We start from the raw sequence: 18,766 nt of genomic DNA, 5'->3' as shown, positions 1-18,766 counted from the left end.
GGCCCCAGCTGCCCGACAGACGAGAGAGGCGCGAAGACCTCCTCTGGCGCCAGGCCAAGCGCGTTCTGTCATGGACCGGCTGGTCTCGCCCGCCTCCTCGGATAGGAGGCGGCAGTCTTGCTTGAGGTGTGGAACCCCAAGTCCCGTCTCGCCCTGGTGATCAGCCGCTGGCGGCCAGCGTCGCGTGTAGGGGTCAGTTGGTTTGTCTTCGTCTCAGCTGTGGGTCTTTCGCTAGCATCCGCTTCTGGATCATCTGCCTGCCTTTGTTTTTTCGGCCTCTGTCTTCCTTTGACGCCTTACCTTGTCACGCCTTCACACGTGTCGCTGCGCCGCTGGTCTCTTCTCAGTTGCGTCGTCTGCATCCCGTCTGCGCCTGTCTCTTTTTTTTGCCTCGCGGAGGCCGGCTTGGCTGCCCCTTTTTCCTCCCCCGCTTCCCCTCTGTCGCTCGCCTGCGTCGCGAAAATGGATCGCGAACAGTTTCTGGCGAGTCTCGAGAAATACCACTTGGAGCGCGGGCACCCCTACGTGCCTGGCCGCCTCCTCGGGCAGAAGGTGGATCTGTATGAGATGTTCATGGCTGCCATGAGACAGGGAGGGTTCCCACGAATCAACAAAAACAACAAATGGGGCTACCTCGCGAAGCACCTCCGCCTGGTGCCGAAGGACAAACCGCCGTCTGCTCAGGATCTTGAACAGGTAGGCGCGACCCCCGCGAGCAAACAAGTCGCTTCAGGGCCTCTGACCCGCACGTGCTGCAGTGACAAAGAGACGGAAAAAACCAACCTCTGTAACAGAGCGCAGGACACTGCGTGCGGCACTGTGGCAGAGCGCGCCAAAAAATTGCCAACTCAGTCCCCCTCGCGCCTCTCGCCCTCACCCTCCCCCCCCCGAACGTCCTGGCTCTGTCTTGTCTCCCCTTCAGGTCAAGCGCTACTATGTCAAATGGATTCGGCACTTCGAAGGCGAGCGCGTGCCGCAGCACATCAAGAAAGACCTCATTCCTCCTGGCATGGAGTTGCCTTGCAAGCGCAGCAGCAGCTCGTCGTCCGCCCACTCTTCGTCTCACGGCCTTGGCCCTTCGCCAGGCGCCCGGGCACCGGGGGGGGCGGTGCCTGGCGCTCTAGGAGCCGTCGGCGTTCCCGGCATTTCTCAGACTCCGGGCCTTTTCTTCGATCCTCAGAACCCCCTCTCTGCCTTCTCAAATTCAGCCTTGCACCCGTCTCAAAAAGCTTTTCCCTTTCCTCTCGGGTTCGGTGGAAACGCCGGCGTGGCGCCCAGTTCCTACTTCGGTGTCGGCGGCGGGCCCGCAGGAGCCGCGTGGGCCGGCGGCGCCAGCGCGGCCCCGACGGGCGCGGAGACGCAGCAGCTAGTTGGGCTCCAGCCGCAGGGCATGCTCCTGCCCGGCACGCCGTTCTTCCCAGGCTCCTCCCCCTTCCACGATGAACAACTGCTCGCCTTAGGCACAGCAGGCCCGCGGACGCGGAACGAGCGGAGACTCGCCCAGCAGTTTGGCGGCGCGGGGGCCGCTGGGGCCGGAGCGCCCGGCAGCCTAGGCCCCGGGGGGACGGTTCTCGAAATGAGTCGCAAGAGAAGCAAGTAGGGCCCAGAGACATGCAGATCGGAGTCCGCAGCGTCCCGTGGTCACAACCGCAGTCCAGGCAGGCGCCTACAGGCCTGTGAGCAGATCTATTATTCTCGGCATTTGTACGACAACGTGTGCGATGGCGTAGTCCGTTTTGTGTTTGCTTTCTGCGTGTTGACTGCTCGTTGTGGCTCGGTCACAACAGAATCCTTTCTTGTTGGCATAGGGCTCACTTTTCTGTCTGGATGGGGCGTGTTTCTGCGTCAGGTTTTTCCTCAAGTATTCGCCCGAGGCAGTCGCGGAGCGGCGTTGGAAGCGAAGACGGCGCGAGGCCCTCATCGCGCAGGGCGTCCTGCCTCCTGCCGTTGGTGAGGAAACAAGGAGATATTTTTATCTCCCGATGCTGGCTGAGCGTCTGAAGAGACTCCGGTTAGAGTTTAGGTTTTTGTCGTTTCGCGTTCAGCATTCGGCAGTCCCAGTCCTGGTCAGAGAGCGAGAGTGGTGGCGCTCGACCTGGAGTTCGGGGCAGGCCTCAACCAGGATCTACGACAGACTGCGGATTCCCCTGCAGTGTGAACGGTATTTGCAAAAATTATATCATAATTCCGTGGAAGGATAGGGGACAGAGCCACGTGCATGCGATACTCTCCCGCCTGTTGATGCTTTGCGTCGCTTTCTTCAGATGTCTTCCGTCTCCAGCAGTGTTTGGAGGAGCGACGCTTCGCCCCCGCCGATTTCGTTTTCGCCTTGAACGTGCTTTACCACCTCTCACAGCCTGACCGGGGCATCTCCGTTCAACAGGCAAGCTCTCGGATTCGCTCTCTGCCGATCGATATCTTTGAGAGTAGCCTTGCGGCCTCACAGAGTGCGCGTAGGCAGCTGAAAAAATAAGCACCGAAGTAGCGTCGCGGGCATTTTTGCTCCTGCTGGGCTTCTTCTCCTGTCAGACACGACTTACGCGCCCGACTCGCATCGGCAGCTGTGCTCGCGCGTCCTTCCTTCCCCGCTATCTATTTGACTCTCTCTCACCTGTGCATATATATATATATATATATATGCAGTCCGTTTTCGTGTCGACTTCCGCGTGTGTCGCCTGTCCTCGCAGCATCCAGGTCTAATAGACCAGCTCAGCGGTATCCTTTCTGAGGCCGCCTTGTCGGCGCGTGAAACGCTTCTTCGCCGTCTCCATCCGTCGTCTGGCTCCCCCGACTTGCCGGCTTTTTTTCTGTCGCTTTTCGATGCGGACGGGTCTCCTTCGTCTCGCTTGTCTCTGCTGCACGACCCCCTTCGCCCCGCCGATCTTCTACCGCCTTTCCCGTTCGCCTCGGATGCGGTGGACGCTGCACCCTGCCCACCTGGCTGGAAAGACGCAGACGCGACTTTGCACGTAGTCGCTCTGGTTGCCGCGATTCTGAGCAATATCCTATTCGAAACCGGGAACGTGAACTTCTTGGGAGGCGTCTCGCGCCAGTGTCTGCTCGATGCATCGGTCGCCGCTGGGCTCCAAATCGCGCCAGAGGCCGGGGAGGGAGACGGCGCTCGGTCAAACTTTAAAAACGACTCTTCCTTCTGGGAAGAAGCCTGCCTCGCCGCCCGGGGGGCCTCTCTTCTCCGGACTGGAGGCCCCGCGGCGGCGACCGGCGTGGTGTGCCCAGGCCTGGGGGGTCGGGGCTTCGGGCTCGCCGGCGCGGGCGGCAGGGGCCTCCTGACCCCGGCCGGGTCGCCGGGGGCGGGGGGTAGCAGTGTGGGGTCGGCGGGCCCTGGCGGTGCGGGACTCCTAGGCAGCCCCGGAGAGACTGTCGTCAGCCCCGACGGCTTGATCATTGCCTGCGGCGGAGGAAATGACGCTGACGAAGAAGAAACAAAGCTCGCTGCGCTTCGAGAAGAGGAGCGAAAGAAGAATCTGGAGGCCGCCTCTGGCGCGTACGGTGAAGACGACGAAGACAGGGAGGACGAGGGAAGCGAGGCAGAAGCGATTGAGCTCGAGGAGGAAATTCTTCTGGGCCTGTCTGACGTACGTTGGCGATCCCCGCATACGGCACAATTCGAGCTCCTGCAGATGATTCAGCCTTGCTATGTAATCCAAGGATGTAGAAACCGCCGAGTCGCATGAAACGGGTGTGTTCATCTCAGCATTCAGAACTGCTTCTCTGTGGCGCTTCTCTCCTTGTCCTTCATGCGTTGAGTCACCTCCGCAGTCTTTTTGTTTCTTCTTTGTCTGCGTATGCAGAAGGCAGATATTGCATTTACTCGGCAAGGCCGAATGTTTCGCCGCTTTCCTTCTTCCTCCGCCAGCGGCGAGTCTTCGAGCGCGAGTGGCTCTCTGGGGGGCAGTGGGCTTCTTGGCGCTTCGGGCCTGGGCGCAGGCTCTGCGGTGGGGGGATCTGGGGTTGTCTCGTCCTCGGGAGCGTTGGGATCCAGCGGTCTGCTTCTGTCGCTCTCGGGCTCAGGGGGCAGCGGCTCAAACGGAGACGGGTCGGGGGCGTCGGGCGGCACCAAAACCCGTGAGCAGGAGCGACTGGCAGCGATGGTGAGAGAGCGTACTTTAAAGGGTCTGTCTTCCTCTCTCCTGTCCGCACTCGACTGCTGCGCAATCTCCGCCTACGAGGGAGAGCGATACATTTCATCGGTCAGCACAGAGACGGCTATGCGCGTGTTGGAGGCGTTCCTCGTCCGGGAGCGGAAGAAGAAGTTCAAGCTAGTCTGTTCGCCGACGAGTGCTGCCGGAGGCGCTGCCTCTCAGGCCTCCTTGTATGCAGCTGAAAAAGAGAGCGAAAGTGAGAGAGACACGGAGAAAGCGGCCGAGCAATCCGTGGAGATGACGGATGAGGACCGAGAGCAACCGACTTGCAAAGAGGGCGGGACACAGGAGGAGGGCGGTGCGCGCCAGCATGGAGAAGGGCATCAGACACAGGGCAAGGAGGGAGAAGTCGAGAGGAGGGCTTCGGCTGAGAAGGCCCCGTTGCCCAACTCACGTCGACTCCTTCTCTCGAACGCGAAGAAGGCCGTCGCCGCTCTGGCGGACGCACTGGCGGCCGTTGGAGCAGAGAGGCGGAACGCAGTGAGAGAAGAGGGGGAGGAGAGGAAAGAAAAAGAGGAGGAAGTGGAACGGCAAGTCTGCGGCCTCCTCACTGCGGCTGCGAAAGGTGACGTGGCCGGCCTTCTTCATCTTCTGATTCAGGAGCAGCTCTGCCTTGTTGGGCATGAGGAGAATCGCCTTGCGTCCTTTTTCGCAGACCTCGAAGGGGGTGAGGGAACCGAGCCTCAGGGGGCGTCCCAGACAAGGCCCGCGCTCTCGCTCGGCCTCCTCGCGGGATATGGGGCCGCCAGAAGGGCTGTGGATATCCAGGCGGCCGCGAAGGAAGCGGGGCTGATGCGAGAGGCGCTGCGCCAGAGTGACTGCGAAAGCGAGCGCGAGGCTCGCGGTTCAGAGGCAGTTGCGGCAGCGGTCGCGTTACGCCGCGAGACGAGCGAAGGGGGCGAGACTACCGGCGAAGAGCGAAAGGAAACGCAGGTTCGACCCGTGGAAGAAACACGCTCCCAGGCTCACGAGTCGCTTTCTACTGAGGCGGCTCTAGCGGAGACCATGGGGCTCGACTTGCGCTTTCCGGCTCTAGGCTCCTGCGCCTCTTCTTCGGCTGAAGCCGCCGACAGCGAGATGCACCCATCCCTTCCATCGTCGCCAGACGACAGCCACGCGACAGGCTCGTCATCTTCCACGTCGGCGTCCCCCCCGTGTTCGCAAGCATGCAATGGAGAGAAGGATTTGACGGCGCACGAGCTGCACCGCGGCGACGGCGAGTGCGACCGCGCGTCTTCGGCCTCCGCTCTCTCGTCTGAGGCGACCGGAGGCACGCCCGCAGTCAACGACGAGGCGGGGAGCGCTGGGCGCTGTGGGGAGTCGGCCTCTGCCGCGTACCCTTGCCCCCTCCCTGCGACCGCCTCTCCTCTAGTGCACACGGGACGAGCGGTGGAGGCTGCGCTGTGTGCAGGGGAGATGTCCGAGGCGCAGAATCTCCTTTTCGGGCGACCCGTCTCCATTTCCGCGGCGCGACAGGCCTCGTCGGCGGTGCCTCTCTTCTCAGCGACCGTCCTGCGCCCGCGAGTGAAGGGGGAGCGTGAGGCGGAGGGGGCCCCGGACAGGCGCAGCCCGAGTGCCTCCGGCTTTTCGCCGTCTTCGTTCTGCGGATGTGCGCCCGCGCCGGGTGCTCAGAGGCAAGACGCGGCGGAAGGCGGGAGGGATAGCGAAGCGAGGGGCGCAGCGCGGAACAGAAAGCGCGAGGAGGGTGGCAAGGCAGGGGAACCTGAGAAGAAGGTGGATGAGCAGGATGCCAGGCGCGGAGAAGATGACGAGGTGTTTGCCGCGGCTGTCCGCACGCCGTTGCTTCTCGGGCACCTGGATGCGGAGAAGGCGGAATTTGCTTTCGACTTTGCCGCGTTCCTGTCGCCGCTGGCGTCGCGTGCGGAGGCGGCGAACCTGCTTCATTCGCTCTCGCTCGCGGCGGCGGCCGCCAGCCCGTCTCCTTCGCCTGCGTCGCAGGATTTGTTTTTGCAGCAGTTCTCCGACCTGGGTGTCCTGTTCAGCAAGAGCGCGGCATGTCCAATCTTTGCGCTGAAGAAGGACGACCGGAGTAAGGGGCCGAATGTCTCCTCGAAGGCCGTTTCGCATCTCAAGAAGAAGGGAAAGGCCTGCGTGCTCGTTGGCGCGGAGAAGCAGAGCGCGTTTTCTGTGGAGTCGTTCCTGCGTCTGGAGATGCGGAATGTGCTGCATGCGCTTCACTGCGTCGCGGAGAGAGCGGCTGCCTCCCGCGAACAGAGACTCAATTTCTACAGGCATGTGTCGCGGATTTTCCAGTCGCTCCTTTTCTCAGCCTCCTCGTCGCTGGGTCAGGCGCCTCTCACGTGGCAGCGGCCGCACGGCTTGGCTGCTTTTCTGCTCGCGCTGCAACTCCTCATTCTCAGCGACCCGCAGAGACTCGGCAAAGCGCTCGGACCGATCTACGCGCGCGTCGTCGCAGCGTCCTCTCTCCTCCTCCCGCAGCCGCCCGCGGAGAAGGGCAAGCGTCTGCCGGCGCTGGCCCAGGGCTCGTCGGGGTTGAGCTGCAGAGCGGACGAGGAGAGGGAGAAAGATCGCTCGGGGGGGCGGAGGCGGGTGCGAGCTGCGGAGCAACGGCGGAGGGTCGGCAGGGGGGTGAAGGGTTGCCGGAAAAGCGAGACACAGAGGGGAAGATCTGCGCACACAGCGAGGGAGTGGACAAGGCTGCGCAGGCAGAGCCAGACAAAGTGTGCAGCGAGATGGACGCAGAAGGCGAAGAAGCCGAGACAGCGAAGGAAGCCGACGAGCAGAAGGAGGCGCGCTCGCCCGCCCACAAGAAGAGAGAGACTGAGGACGACAGTTGGGGCGCGGCCTCCGCAGGCAGCAGTCCAGCAGAGAAGACGAAGAGAGCCGCCGAGGAGGAGAAGGAAGAGGAGGAGGAAGACTGGGAGCTGAACACCGCCGAGCGCGTCCGCCTCATAGGCTGGGAAAAACTGAAAAAAATGCTGGACGGGCTCAGTCCTCAGCTTGAGACTGCGATCGCCTGCGTCAAAGCCTTCACCGCGCTTGTCTCACTGGTACGCTGTGGCGGGCTGAAAGAAAAAAGCGATCGCCAAAAGGGGAATGTCGCGCTGCCGGGTTTTCCTGTTTCTGTTGCGATAAGTAAACGACGTGTCACCGCTTTGGCGCTCCCTGCCAGTCGTTGTCTGGGCGGTATACTTCCGTCTCGTTGTTTCGTTCGTCATCATCTTCATCAAAACGTATTGCGCTGTGTGCGTTTTCCTTCCCCCCTCTTCTCATCCTTGCTTCGGCGTTTTTCTGCCTTTTCACTTTTTTTTCGCAGCTGCCTGCTCCTCCTTCGCCGTCGCTGTTTTCGTCTTCGTCTGCGCTGCTCTACAGGGACGCGCCGCAGTCGTCGTGGCTCGCGCTCTCCTTCGTCTCCTCCGTGGCACGCCTCTTCAGGGGCCTCCAGGAAATTTCTCACACGCGCATTCCCCGCGTGCTTCAGTGTGCAGCGGGTACGCGATCTACCCTCCGCATTGCATCTTATGCAGGCGCATGCAAACGTCTGGTTTTCTGCGTAGAAAAGCGCGAGAGAGCAGAGGCCGCTGTAGAGCAGAGAGAGATGCATGTGGCGTCGGCACAGGCCGATATGGGTCATTCCACTCACTTTCCTGGGTACGGGGGGGGATACTAAGAGGGGAGAGGGGACTCTCTTTTGCCTTGTGTGCCGTGCCGGTCCTCTGCGACACTCTGAGCGGGGGCGTTTGGTGTTTTTGTTTTCCTTTTTCAGGTCTCCATTTCCTCCAGGCGGCATCCGAGTTCGCTTCGCAGATGCTTCTTTTCCGGCAGACGGTAGGTGGATGGCTTCGGGAGATGATCTTGAGGCGCGAGCTGTGTTTTCCTGGCTCGAGACCTACACGTCTGTGCATGGCGTTTTTAATCGTTCTTTCCTGTTTTCGCGTATTCCACCAGGCAATCTACGCCCATCTCGAGATCTTTCTCGCGGTCGCGGCGGCGATTCTGGATCTCGAGGTCTCCGTCCCATCTCTTCAGCTCCCGCGTGTCTTAACGAAAGGTGAGCGGCCGCAGTCGCCGCCGTGAGTTCGTCGCATCCTGGCGGCAATGTTAAACACCGATACGTGCGCATTGGCGTGTATGGATGCAGCTGATGCGGGACAGGCAGGCAGACGTATTGCTGCTTTTGGATTAGCAACCGACATAGCGGCCAGACACGCGATTCGCGACCCTGTCAAGGAATTGCAGAACTCTGCGTGAAGACGCGGAGGCAGGGCGGTGATAAGGAGCCGTCGTCGCGAGCGGTGATGCTTTGTGCTCTACCCTGGGCGGGGCGGCGCGTCTCCCCCCGCGCCAGGCTGTGTCCGAATGTGTGTATGTCTTGGACAGGTATTGTCATGTCCGCGATATATATGTAAGTATTCCTTTACACGTGAGGGTGTGTGCGGAGTCACTTTTGTCGTTTTTCAGCGGGGCTTGCAGTGATGTATCTCGCCGTAGACGGTCCTGCGGAGGCGCTCTGTGAAGTCCTCGAGTGCGCAGCGGCTGATCTCGCGGGCAAGAGGGACGACGACGTGGCTTTGTCCCCTGTGTCTCTATCGAGAGAGGCCCGCCGCCGCAGACGGAGACCGTCTCCTGCGGCGGTGGAGGCGGCAGCCAGGCTCTTCCTTACGCCGCTACTCCGCTTCCTCAAGTTCCGTCTGGTAAGTTGCAGGTCGGCTGTCGCCTTGTCGCGGTGTGCGTGAGCTTTGCTTCCACCGCGTAAGGCGCTGGGGTCGTAGTCGTCGTGCTGAAGCCGGTCGTCTCACCCTTGGTGTCTCGCCTCGTGTTTGGCGGACCCTTCAAGACTCTGTGTGTGCTTTAGCGTGGCTCTGCAACCTACGTGGACGTTTTCGCCGTGGGCGGTTCATCGGCGATTTCTAATTGACGTTTTGAGGCTTGGTTTTCGCGCGTTTCTTGTCTTCACCTCCCCGTGTGGGGCGGCCGCGCTTCACGCGTCTCGCCTCGGTTCGCGCGGATTTATCCTTCTTTCTTGTTTTCGCGTCTCTTGTGCAGCAACGCGCCGTGAGAATCCAGTCGCAGAGCGAGTTGGCAGACCCACTCGCCCCCTGCACGGCAATGTATGAGACGGAGGCAAATCGCCGTCTGGTGTCCGCTGCGTGCGCGAGCCCGTTCGCCACGGTCATTCCCCAGTCCTTCGTTTCCTCCGCGTCCTCGGGCTCCGCAAAGGGCGGCGTGTCGCTTGACAAGAGCCGCGGAGGTTGGAGCTATTCGCACTTCATCGGGGCTGTCGACGAGATCCCCGAAGAGGTGGTGACGTGGAAGGAGAAAGCAGCGCCCCCCAAGAGCGCGTCGTCGCCGGCTTCCAAGGGCGCGGAGGCGCTGCTGCCTGACGCGAAGGGACTCAGCCCCAGCCTCAGTCGATCTGCATGTGGGCAGACGCGCGCCGAGAGGAGCGGGCAGTTTTCGGCTCCCTCAAATTCCCTGCAGAAGCGAAGCAACCAGCCGGAGCGAAGGCTGCGGGGGGGGCCCTCGGCCTCCTTGGCGCCCGACGCCGCTGAAGCCCCAGAGGGACGGAAGACAGGCGCGGGCGGAGGAGGGCGGGGCGCCCACGGTGACGGCGAGGAAGCGCTGGCAGTCGAAGAGTACCGCAGGTCAGCTGCCGCGATCGCGGAGTGCTTCTTCCCGGAATTCTTTCCGCAAGACGAACCAGAGCCTAGCGCGACGCAGAAGGCACAGACAGACGGTCGAGAGGCGGCGAAAGCGCGAGGCAGGCAGGCAGAGGGCAGGGAACCGAATTCTGAGTCAGGGCTGCCCGCAAGCGCGAAAGACGGTGACAGCAGCACGGTCGCTGAGCGGAGAGTGCACCAGCGCGCGAGGCCGAACGGAACAGGAGTTTTCGATGGCGAAGGGGCTGGCGTGGAGCGGAAGATGGACTCGGAAGCAGACATCGTGGGTGCGCATGCTGCAGAGACACCGCGAGCGAAGGCCGAAGAATTCGCGTCTGTTTCATCTCCATCTTCTCTGGTGCGCGGCGACAGCCACGAGAGAGAGGACGACGCCTCCCCGACGAGCTCCCTGCGCTCCGCGGCAGAGCGTAAGGGCGACGACGATCAAGGCAGCGACGTGGATATGGGGGAAGGCGACCGGGAAGCGGGGGCAGGCCCTGTCCCGGTGTTTGGGCAGGAGGAGACTCACGGGGCTCCGCTTCCTTCTCAGAACCGTCAAGAAAACGAGCAAGAGCGCAGCGGTGGTTCATCGGCTTCTTTCTATTCCTCGTCTGGGGGCTACTACCCCGGAAATCCTGGGCAGCAAGGCGAGCATGGATCTGCGTCTTCCTCCTCGTATTATCAGCAATCCTCGTTTTCCCCGTCGTTCTCTTCATCCACACCGCAGCCGCACGCGCCCGCAAACTCGTCAGGCGTCTGGCAGCAGTCCGGGAGCGTCTCCATGCCTGGAGTAGGAGGCGGAGCTCATCAGGGGCACATGTACCCGTCCTCCTCCTACTCGCCCCCGAACGCATTCTCTTCGTCGCCTCACGGGAACGTGCCCAACAGGGGAGATCAGCAGGGCCAGTGGATGGCAATGCATCACCAGCAGCCGCCCCAGCAGCAGCACTACTCTTCTTCTCCCTACTATGCAGACAACTACTACGGGTCTTCCTCCTCGTCCTCCTGGCGACAGCAGCAGTGGCTCCAGTGGCAGCATGAGCAGCAGCGCGCCGTCGCCCGTCAGGTGTGCGGCGGGGCGGGAGGCCCTCCGGCCGGGTCGGCTGGGGCGGGAGACCCTGCTTTCGGGTCGTTCCCGTCTTCGTATCCCCAGGCGAGCGCTTCCTCTTCCTATCCTCACTCCTCTGCACACATGCTCCCTCCCAACCAGCAGCAACCCGCCGCACAGCAGTGGGGCGGCAACATGTACGGAGGAGGTGGTCCTTGGCCGCAGGGAGGGGGCGCCGGCTCGGGGCAGCAGAGAGACGGTCAATTCTTCATGGACGGCAGCAGTGGAGCCGAGGGGGCGGGGGCCACAAATGTGCACCAGATGCCGGGAGCGTCTCCGCAGCAGCCGTCTGGGTCGCACGCCTCCGGCGCGCCGGGGCGCGCGGGCGCGAAAGAAGGCGACGAGGCACAGGGCGGCCGGTGGATGAATTTCCCGCCCCACATGCAGCAGGGGGGAAGCCAAGAGAATATGGGTCTCATGGGAGGTCGCTGTTCCGCCGATGGACTTCCTTCCGAAGCCCAGTACGGCGTGCAGAAGGAGGGGGCACATGACCCGTCGGGTCGTCCCTTCGGGGTCCCGCCCTCCGCCCAGCCGCGCCCCAGCTCGCACAACGTGCCCTACCCGGGAGACGCGCGACGCAACGGCACTGCCTCCGCGAACCTGTACGCTACCGAAATGGCGGCGGACGTCTCCTCCGCAGATTCTGTGAAGGGGTCATCTGCCCCCCCCCAGCCGGGTCTCCAGATGCCCAGTGCACCCCACACGGAGCGCATGGCCCCACACATGAATTCTCAGTACGGGCCGCCGTCGTTCATGTCTGCGCCCGGCGGCGCCAGTGGGATGGGGGCCTCGATGCCGCCCCGGGGCGGCGCGGCGGGGTCTGTCTTCCATCCGTGTTCGGCGCCGTTTGGCTCGCCGCATGACCGAACTGGGGTGCGGCCCGTAGCGGAGGTGTACCCCGGGATGTCCCCCGCCCCGCACAGCGGTGAGAATCCGGCACAGGGCAACTACCCGCACTTCTATTCCGTGTACGGCTCCTCGCACCCGCTTGCCGCTCAGGGCGGCGACCTCATGCATGCGTTGCATCGCGGAGACGCTTCGGGCGCCAAGCCGCATCGGCCTGGCGCTCCTGGTGCTCGAGGCGCGGGCGATTCGAAAGATCCAGTGGCACCCGAGAGAGACGAACGCGACGAGGAAGGCGGGAACGGCGCGCCTGGGTCTGCGTTGGAGGGCGCGGGGGCCGACGGAGAGTCCGCCCACGCCGCCGCGAAGGGCAGCGGCCGAGCGGCCTCGCCCGCGAGCGGAGGAGTCAGTGCCAAAAAGAAGTGCGTAAAGAAGGAAGACAGTCGAGGCGGAGCGGCAGATGGAGGCATCGGCGCCGCGGCCATAGCCGCTGCAATCGCCTTCGGAGATGAAGAAGCGAAAGTTGACGACGATGTGCTCGTCGGCGTCAGCGTCCTCCTCCTGCTCGCCTCCAACTCTCTCACGCTGCCGCTGCTGCGACCCCACCTTCCCGCCATCACAGAGGTGAGTAGAAGCCTGAGACACTCCTGGAGGGAGCACCGAGGGGGAGGCATGGGGCAGATGAGCTCGGACGCGCATGTCCCCTCCTTCCCCAACAAGTCTGACTAGTCCTCATCAGTCGATGGAGATGCGCCGCCAGGGCCGCACTCGTGTGCAGGCGGCCTCGGATCTCGTCACTGGTTTGAGTGTCGTGGCGCCGTACGTGGGGTTGGCTTCTATGTGCGTACCCGTGCACTGTGATGTACAACTCTTGTTCTGTTTCTAGACCCGCGCGGCTGGAGCCTTCGCGCGTACAGGTTCGCTGCGTTTTATCTCGTTCTTTGTTCGTATATTCTCGTGTTACCGGCTTCGCATATCCCTGTGTTTGCCTGGATGCAGCTTGCGTGGTTCAAGACGACGGCGAGCGGCGCCTTGTTCTCAGTTATCCAAGAGATGCTTTCCTCTTTCCGCGACGCGCCGCCGGTGCATTTGCGAGGCTTCCGCGACGGAGCTGCGTATTTCCCTTCTTCGCGTGTGAAGGAGGAGCGGGACGAAAGTGACGCGAAGGCGAGCGAGGAGAGGGAGCAGGACGAAGACCGCGAACGCCGAATTTCTGATGAATTCGCCAAACTGGGGGACTCGCGGGATCTCCTCTTGGTGCGCAAAGTGGGGGAAGCCGGAAAGGTCCTGCGCGTGCCAGAGACCGTTGAGATGCGAGGAGGGTGAAGTTTGGACACTGTCCTTTTTCAAAGATACCGTGAAAACCGCGACGAAAGCAAAACCAGGCTCCCTGAATTTATGCTCGGCAGAGTCTGGTGCAGATAGATGGCTGCGACACCCGAAAGCGGGGGGGAAAAATGCAGGCAGTGCGTTCTTTTGTGAAATCGTGCAAGTGATGCCTGTGGTGTTGGGCTCCACCCCGGTTCTCAGGCACAGCGGCTAGCGGGCGCTCACGTGTTGTAGACATAGCTGTCTTTACCACCCAGCAACGGAGACAAGCAGGGGATAAACGAAAACCCAGTGTGCCATGCCAGTATGTTCTCAATGTCTTTGTCGTTTCTTTGTCCGCGAGGGCGTCTTCTGTCTTGTGCTGGTCACCTCTGCGTTAGGCCCTTCTCCGTGTCGTACATGCAAAGTGGTCTGTGTCTCCGCGTTTTTCCGTATCTACTGTTGTTTCCTCTTGATTTTATTGGGGACGCATCCGCACCGAGACTTGTGGGTTTCCTCTGCGTCTTCCTTCCTGCGAAGGGCGTCCCGACAGTTCGCCTGGAATTCCACGGTGAAGAGTCGGGCCTGCAGGCACGGGAACGTGGAGGGCTTGACGTTTGGGCGATCCACGAAAAAACTTCTCCATAGGCCTTCTGACTCTTGAATGCTCTTTCGTGACACGCAACGTGCTGCCTCGCATACGTACCCTCATGCAGCGCACCAGACGCCAAACGCCTGCCGACTACTCATGCATGACAGGCAGTTATTCGGCAGCAGGTCGGGTTGGTCAGCCGTTCGACACTACTTGAGAATCTGTCGCTCTTGCACATTCTTTAGACTCCAGTACTCGGGGCCCTGGACTCCCGCCAGTCGCTTTTTCATATGAAGAAAATACTTAAAGTTCCCCATGAACTTGTTTGTTTACTCTACGATACAAAAACTACCGGATGTAGGGCGAACCAGCATGCGGCGAGAACAGTGTCGCGCTGCGTAACATTACGAATGCTTCGATATTTTTTAGCACACACACAACAAAGCTCCACGAGCCAAGCCGGAGGAATCCGTTTTAAGCCGCTCCAGAGGCGAGTTAACTAATCTGTCCCTTGGCCAGTGAGCCCGCAAAGCAAATGCGCAACTGCTCTCGAGAGTATGAAGACCTCCGCACCTCGTGAATCTGCGCGTCCCCGTGAGAAAGGCAGGTTTTCTGGGCTCGCTGTGGCTCTAAAAAGCGCCGTCAGTTTGTGCGTGAGTTCCAGGCTGCGTCAGCTGGGGTGGTATCAGCTGGAGAGGCGACAGCGTGAGGCGCCCACAGAAGCGTCGTTTGGGCGGTTTCTTCGGTGCGTGCCTCAGGATGTATCAACGAGAGGCCATGTGAAAAAAACGTGGGTAGACTCCTACGGACACGCGGAAGAGTGCTGCATTAGCTCGTGCCTCTCGGCTTCGGATGTACGCTGCCCTTATGTTTGGCGTCCTGAAATAAGGGGGCCCAGTGTGCGACCTTGAATGTGACGCACAAGGGCCGTTCTGGAGGCGAGAAGCGAGATGCTCGCTGATCAGCCGGTAAGCTGTTTGGGAGCCAATAGGTGACGTTTAAAAAGGATTCGGAGAAAACAAAACCAAAAAAACAAACTGGCCTCCGGAGGCGAGGCTCGTGTGAGTTGACAGCTCTTCCCACTCTCGCCTTGCTCCTTTGAAAAAACTCTGATTTTCTTTTTCACATCGACGGAGTCAACACTGCCGAGACTAAAGAGATGCCCGTCCTCTACTTTGCGCTCATGCGCCTGACTTGCGCACGGGCGAAGTAGCATGTACCAAAAAGGAAAATCCGGCCTCCAACACAAGGCACCGAAGATACACAATCTGACCTGACCGGAACATTCCCGCTGAGCGCGACTTTGACAATCGACTAAACAACCCAGCAGCCGCCTCACACAGCAGCAGGGAGGGTCGGATAAAACTAAAGCAAGGAAAAACATCGCAAGGACGGCGAAAACATGCACAACACCCGACGGAAGGACGAATATATAGGCGATGCCCTTGTCTTGCCTGTATGGGCGCGCTTGCCCTTCGAAACTGAAGACAGAGCGTTACTTTCGTACGCAAGCGAAGAGGAGCGACAGGTGAGCGAACCGCAGACTCAGCGGGCGGCAGCGCAAGAGGCACGCTGTGTAGCGGACAGCCGAAAAAATCTTGAGTCGTGGTTCGGAACTCCAAGCAGACACGTTCCTTAACGACGGCCCCGCGCGAGAAATTATCTCCTCGTCCCCATTCGCCTCCGTCTCCGTGGCGGCTAGTGAGTCCCGATGCAGGCTGCAGAGAAAAGGCCGAGGATCCTTCCCCTTAATGCCTGTATATGTATATGCAACGACTCCATCTTCAGGACGAAATGACCGAAAGGAAAGCCACAAGCCTACTGATCCATAAAATAGGGCCGGCCGACGCGCCACGAGGACGCGACAGTGCAGTCGCTCTCGCCGCAGAAGTGTTTTTCCGCCGGATGGGTTTCGCGGGCGATGGCATGCGCCACACGCTATCCTGTTGCCGGCGAGGCGGCTGCCTCTAGGAATGGACAAAGAGAAGCCGATTGCGCTCTTGGCAGGCGTCTTCCATGGTGAGCGGTTTGTCGTTCCCCCTCCCTGTATTGCGCATATGGTTGTAGCCGAAGGAGAAAAGCATGCACAGCATGCTGAGGAGTGTCGTGAACGCGAGGAGAAGTGTGAGCCCCGACTGTCTCTTGGTACGCTTAAGAGCCTTTGTGACGCACACGAGTCCGACAGCGCCGCCTAGTGCGGCAATGCAGAAGAAATTGATGGAGTCCTCGATATGCAGCCGCCCCAGCGTCGCGTACTGCAGCGCGTTGGCGGAGGACGTGAAGAAAATCATGAAATTCGCCGTCGTCACAGCAGAGAGCGAATTCAAACCGATCTCCAGCAGCAGCGGCCCCTTGATCAGACCTCCCCCGATCCCTAAAGACCCCGCGGCGACGCCCGCAAGAAGCGAAAGAAAGGGATAGAGGACGACGGTGCGCGGCGACACCCAGCCCAGGCCGCCGTGTTCAACGTCTTCATCGCGAATGCCGAGTTGCTCGCGCCTTCTCTTGGAACGCAGAAGCCAGCGCGCGTACAACGCCGTCGCGAAAACGTGAAAAGAAATCAAAAAGTAGATGAGCGCTTGCTGCCACGGCTCGCCGCAGACGATGGCGACCGGGCCGCCCGCGCCGAGGAGACACAGCGTGTTGACAACTACATCGAAGACCAGATACACCAGACTAATCCAGGAGGGATGTTGCTTCGCCTCAAGGATTTCTTCCCTCTCGTGCTCAATAACGTCCTTCTCCCTGGGCGAGAGCTGACGCAGACACGGCTCGTCATGACCGCCCAAGTCGCCCTTCAAAGTGCCGTCCTTCTCTCCCGAGGTCGGCGAGTCGAGCAAAATGTCGGGCGTCTCCATGATCTCCGCCAGCGAGGCAGTGCTCAACAGATGCCCGCCGCGCGACGGTTGGCGAGAAGAAAAAGGCAGCGAGTCCGGCGCAAGAAGCGACGAAGTCTCGTCGTCGCCCCCGGGCTCGGAGGGAGAAAACAGCGGAACGGCGGGCTTCGCCGACAGAAGAGCTGAATACAGGAAGTAGACGCAACGGGAAAGCAAATAGAAAGGGAGCAGATGGCAGGTGGAAGCGGAAAAAACTGAGGATTAGCACAAAAGGGCAACGCCAAGCAGAACGGTCACGAGTAGACAAGTTATGCGTATATAGACGTATTCGCAAAGCCGCAAACGTGGAAGCGTCGCTCCAGTACAAATTTACTGCGTATGTGCATGCGGGTTTTCTCAGTTCGATGCATTAGAGCCTTCACACACCTGTGACCTCACGCACGCATCTCACTTGGATCTGCTACGGCCTCTGAAGATATTCCAGTCGACTCAGTGAAACGAGTACCCCCCAACGTCCTCCTCTGCCGGCCAAGAGAGAAGCCATGCGAACTACATCAGATTCAGAGCGAGTCTTTCGCCACGCGGTCTTTCCCATTTGTTTTCCCTCTTTTTCCGCGCGTCAGAAAACGTGAGGTCGCGTCGTTTCCTTCTCTTGTCGAATCTTACCTGAGTCAGTTCCCGCTCGCTGCGCGATGAGGCGCGACTCCTCTCTGTATTGTAGAATTCCCCTTCGGGTCGTTTTGTAGGTCGTGAAAGACAGAACAGCAACCAGGCAGCATATAATCTGAAGGTCAGTCATGATGATATTCAGCAGGACGCCGAGTACGCCGCCTAAGAGTGTGAAGGGCTCGAGGATCGCCGCGAGTTCATACGAGATGAGAGACAGTTTCCCAGAAGGCTGCTTTCTCCGGAGGTTGAAGAGAACAGACATTAAGCAAGCTCCGAAAATGGTGACTTTCGAAAGAGGCACAGCTTTGTGCACATCACGGAGAGCCACCACGTAGCCGGGGATATACAACGCTCCGCCTCCCGTCCCAGCGGCCGCCGCCAGCATAGCCGCGACGAAGATGCCGCCGGATAAAACGGCGCGAACCCAAATCTCCATGTTGAGACGACGAGTTAGAAGAAGGCCAGGCACAGTGGAAAAAGCGGCTTTCGTTAGCACACGCTAAGAGGAAGAGTGAGCGACAGTTGTAAACAGGCAGAAACGGGTGGCTGTTTGGAAATGACGGCTGGGTGTATTGATACCCGACAAACGGCTTCTACATTCCCCACCGGCACCTCATTTTGTGTCTTGCGGTAGTTGACGCAACGAGAACAGGGTTAAGCAGAACACAAGGCAAAATCGGAGGTGTGGAAAAAACAAAACGTTTGTCTCACGTCCCAACGTGCTGGGACTCGGGCGCGTGGGCTAGCCCGAGTTGCGTCAGTGTCTACCAAGAGCCAGTGCCCTTCTTTCCCGCAAACGGCCGGAAGAGCAGATGAAAGGAAGGCAAAATCCGACAGATGAAATCTTCATAAAAGCACATGAGTGAAGCAGGGCGGGGTGCGGACAACCGCGTGGTATCTAGCGCGAGAAGACACTGCGGTACGCAGAAGCACCGCAGCAGATGCAGGGAAGGAACTGGCAGCCAGAAGCTATTTGGTATTCAGTATACCTTGCAAGGAGGTATGCGCGATGACAAAGATACGGGGGAAGTAGAGACAGAAACCACCGGCTGTTCTACAAAAAGCAAGAGAGGCAGAGAGTCCGCAGGGGAGGTTACCGACGCAGGGCTCAGCGCCAACCCATGCGCAAGGGTAGCTATCCGTGAAATGCTTCCGCAGAGAAACGGGAATACATCGAAGACATGACAATCTCTTATGGGACACGGAGCGTGCACGGTGTTCTAGCAGCTTCAGAGAACGGTAGTGAAGGTCCAGTGGCGCGGGGGCCGTGAAAAGCGTTTTCTGACCGTGTCGGGCGCGTCCCATCCGCTAGTCACCCGACACATGTCTCTCTGTGCATGTCTCATCCAGGAGTCGCCGACGAGCCCACCGCGCACGGCAGAAATGTACTCATTGCTTTACAGACAAAAACCACGCGGAAGAATGCATGCGCATGTTTCTCCCCTGTAAGTCACTTGCCTCTGAAGCTGTGTTTTTGCTTGTTCCGAACACTGCTGTTTCCATCTCACGTCGTATGCGAGAGCGGCCGCACAAAGCCGCTGGAGGCGCGGAAGGAGGGCGCGTAGGTCAGTCCAAGGGTAGACACGGGCAACTACAAAAGATTC

General features: G+C 60.4%; 2 protein-coding genes across 2 annotated transcripts; one reads left to right on the top strand and one right to left on the bottom strand.

Annotated features, from left to right (window-relative positions):
- Positions 1-462: 462 nt before the first annotated feature.
- On the top strand, positions 463-13,082 carry BESB_006580 (uncharacterized protein; the record flags this gene model as incomplete). The annotated part of the gene is made up of 14 exons (XM_029359413.1): positions 463-696; positions 923-1,596; positions 1,850-1,950; positions 2,265-2,383; positions 2,688-3,331; positions 3,368-3,596; positions 3,813-6,734; positions 6,851-7,195; positions 7,462-7,636; positions 7,912-7,973; positions 8,094-8,196; positions 8,607-8,839; positions 9,192-12,380; positions 12,756-13,082. 14 exons carry the CDS (start codon positions 463-465, stop codon positions 13,080-13,082), a joined length of 9,357 nt encoding a protein of 3,118 aa, XP_029222326.1.
- Positions 13,083-15,623: 2,541 nt separating this feature from the next.
- BESB_006570 (uncharacterized protein) lies at positions 15,624-17,598 on the bottom strand (the record flags this gene model as incomplete). Its single annotated transcript, XM_029359412.1, has 2 exons — positions 15,624-16,675; positions 17,160-17,598. 2 exons carry the CDS (start codon positions 17,596-17,598, stop codon positions 15,624-15,626), a joined length of 1,491 nt encoding a protein of 496 aa, XP_029222325.1.
- Positions 17,599-18,766: the final 1,168 nt, after the last annotated feature.

Source organism: Besnoitia besnoiti, chromosome I (assembly GCF_002563875.1).
Source record: "Besnoitia besnoiti strain Bb-Ger1 chromosome I, whole genome shotgun sequence".
Taxonomy (NCBI): Eukaryota; Apicomplexa; class Conoidasida; order Eucoccidiorida; family Sarcocystidae; genus Besnoitia; species Besnoitia besnoiti.
Note: the sequence above shows the minus strand (reverse complement) of the source record. Positions and strands in the feature narration are given on the sequence as shown.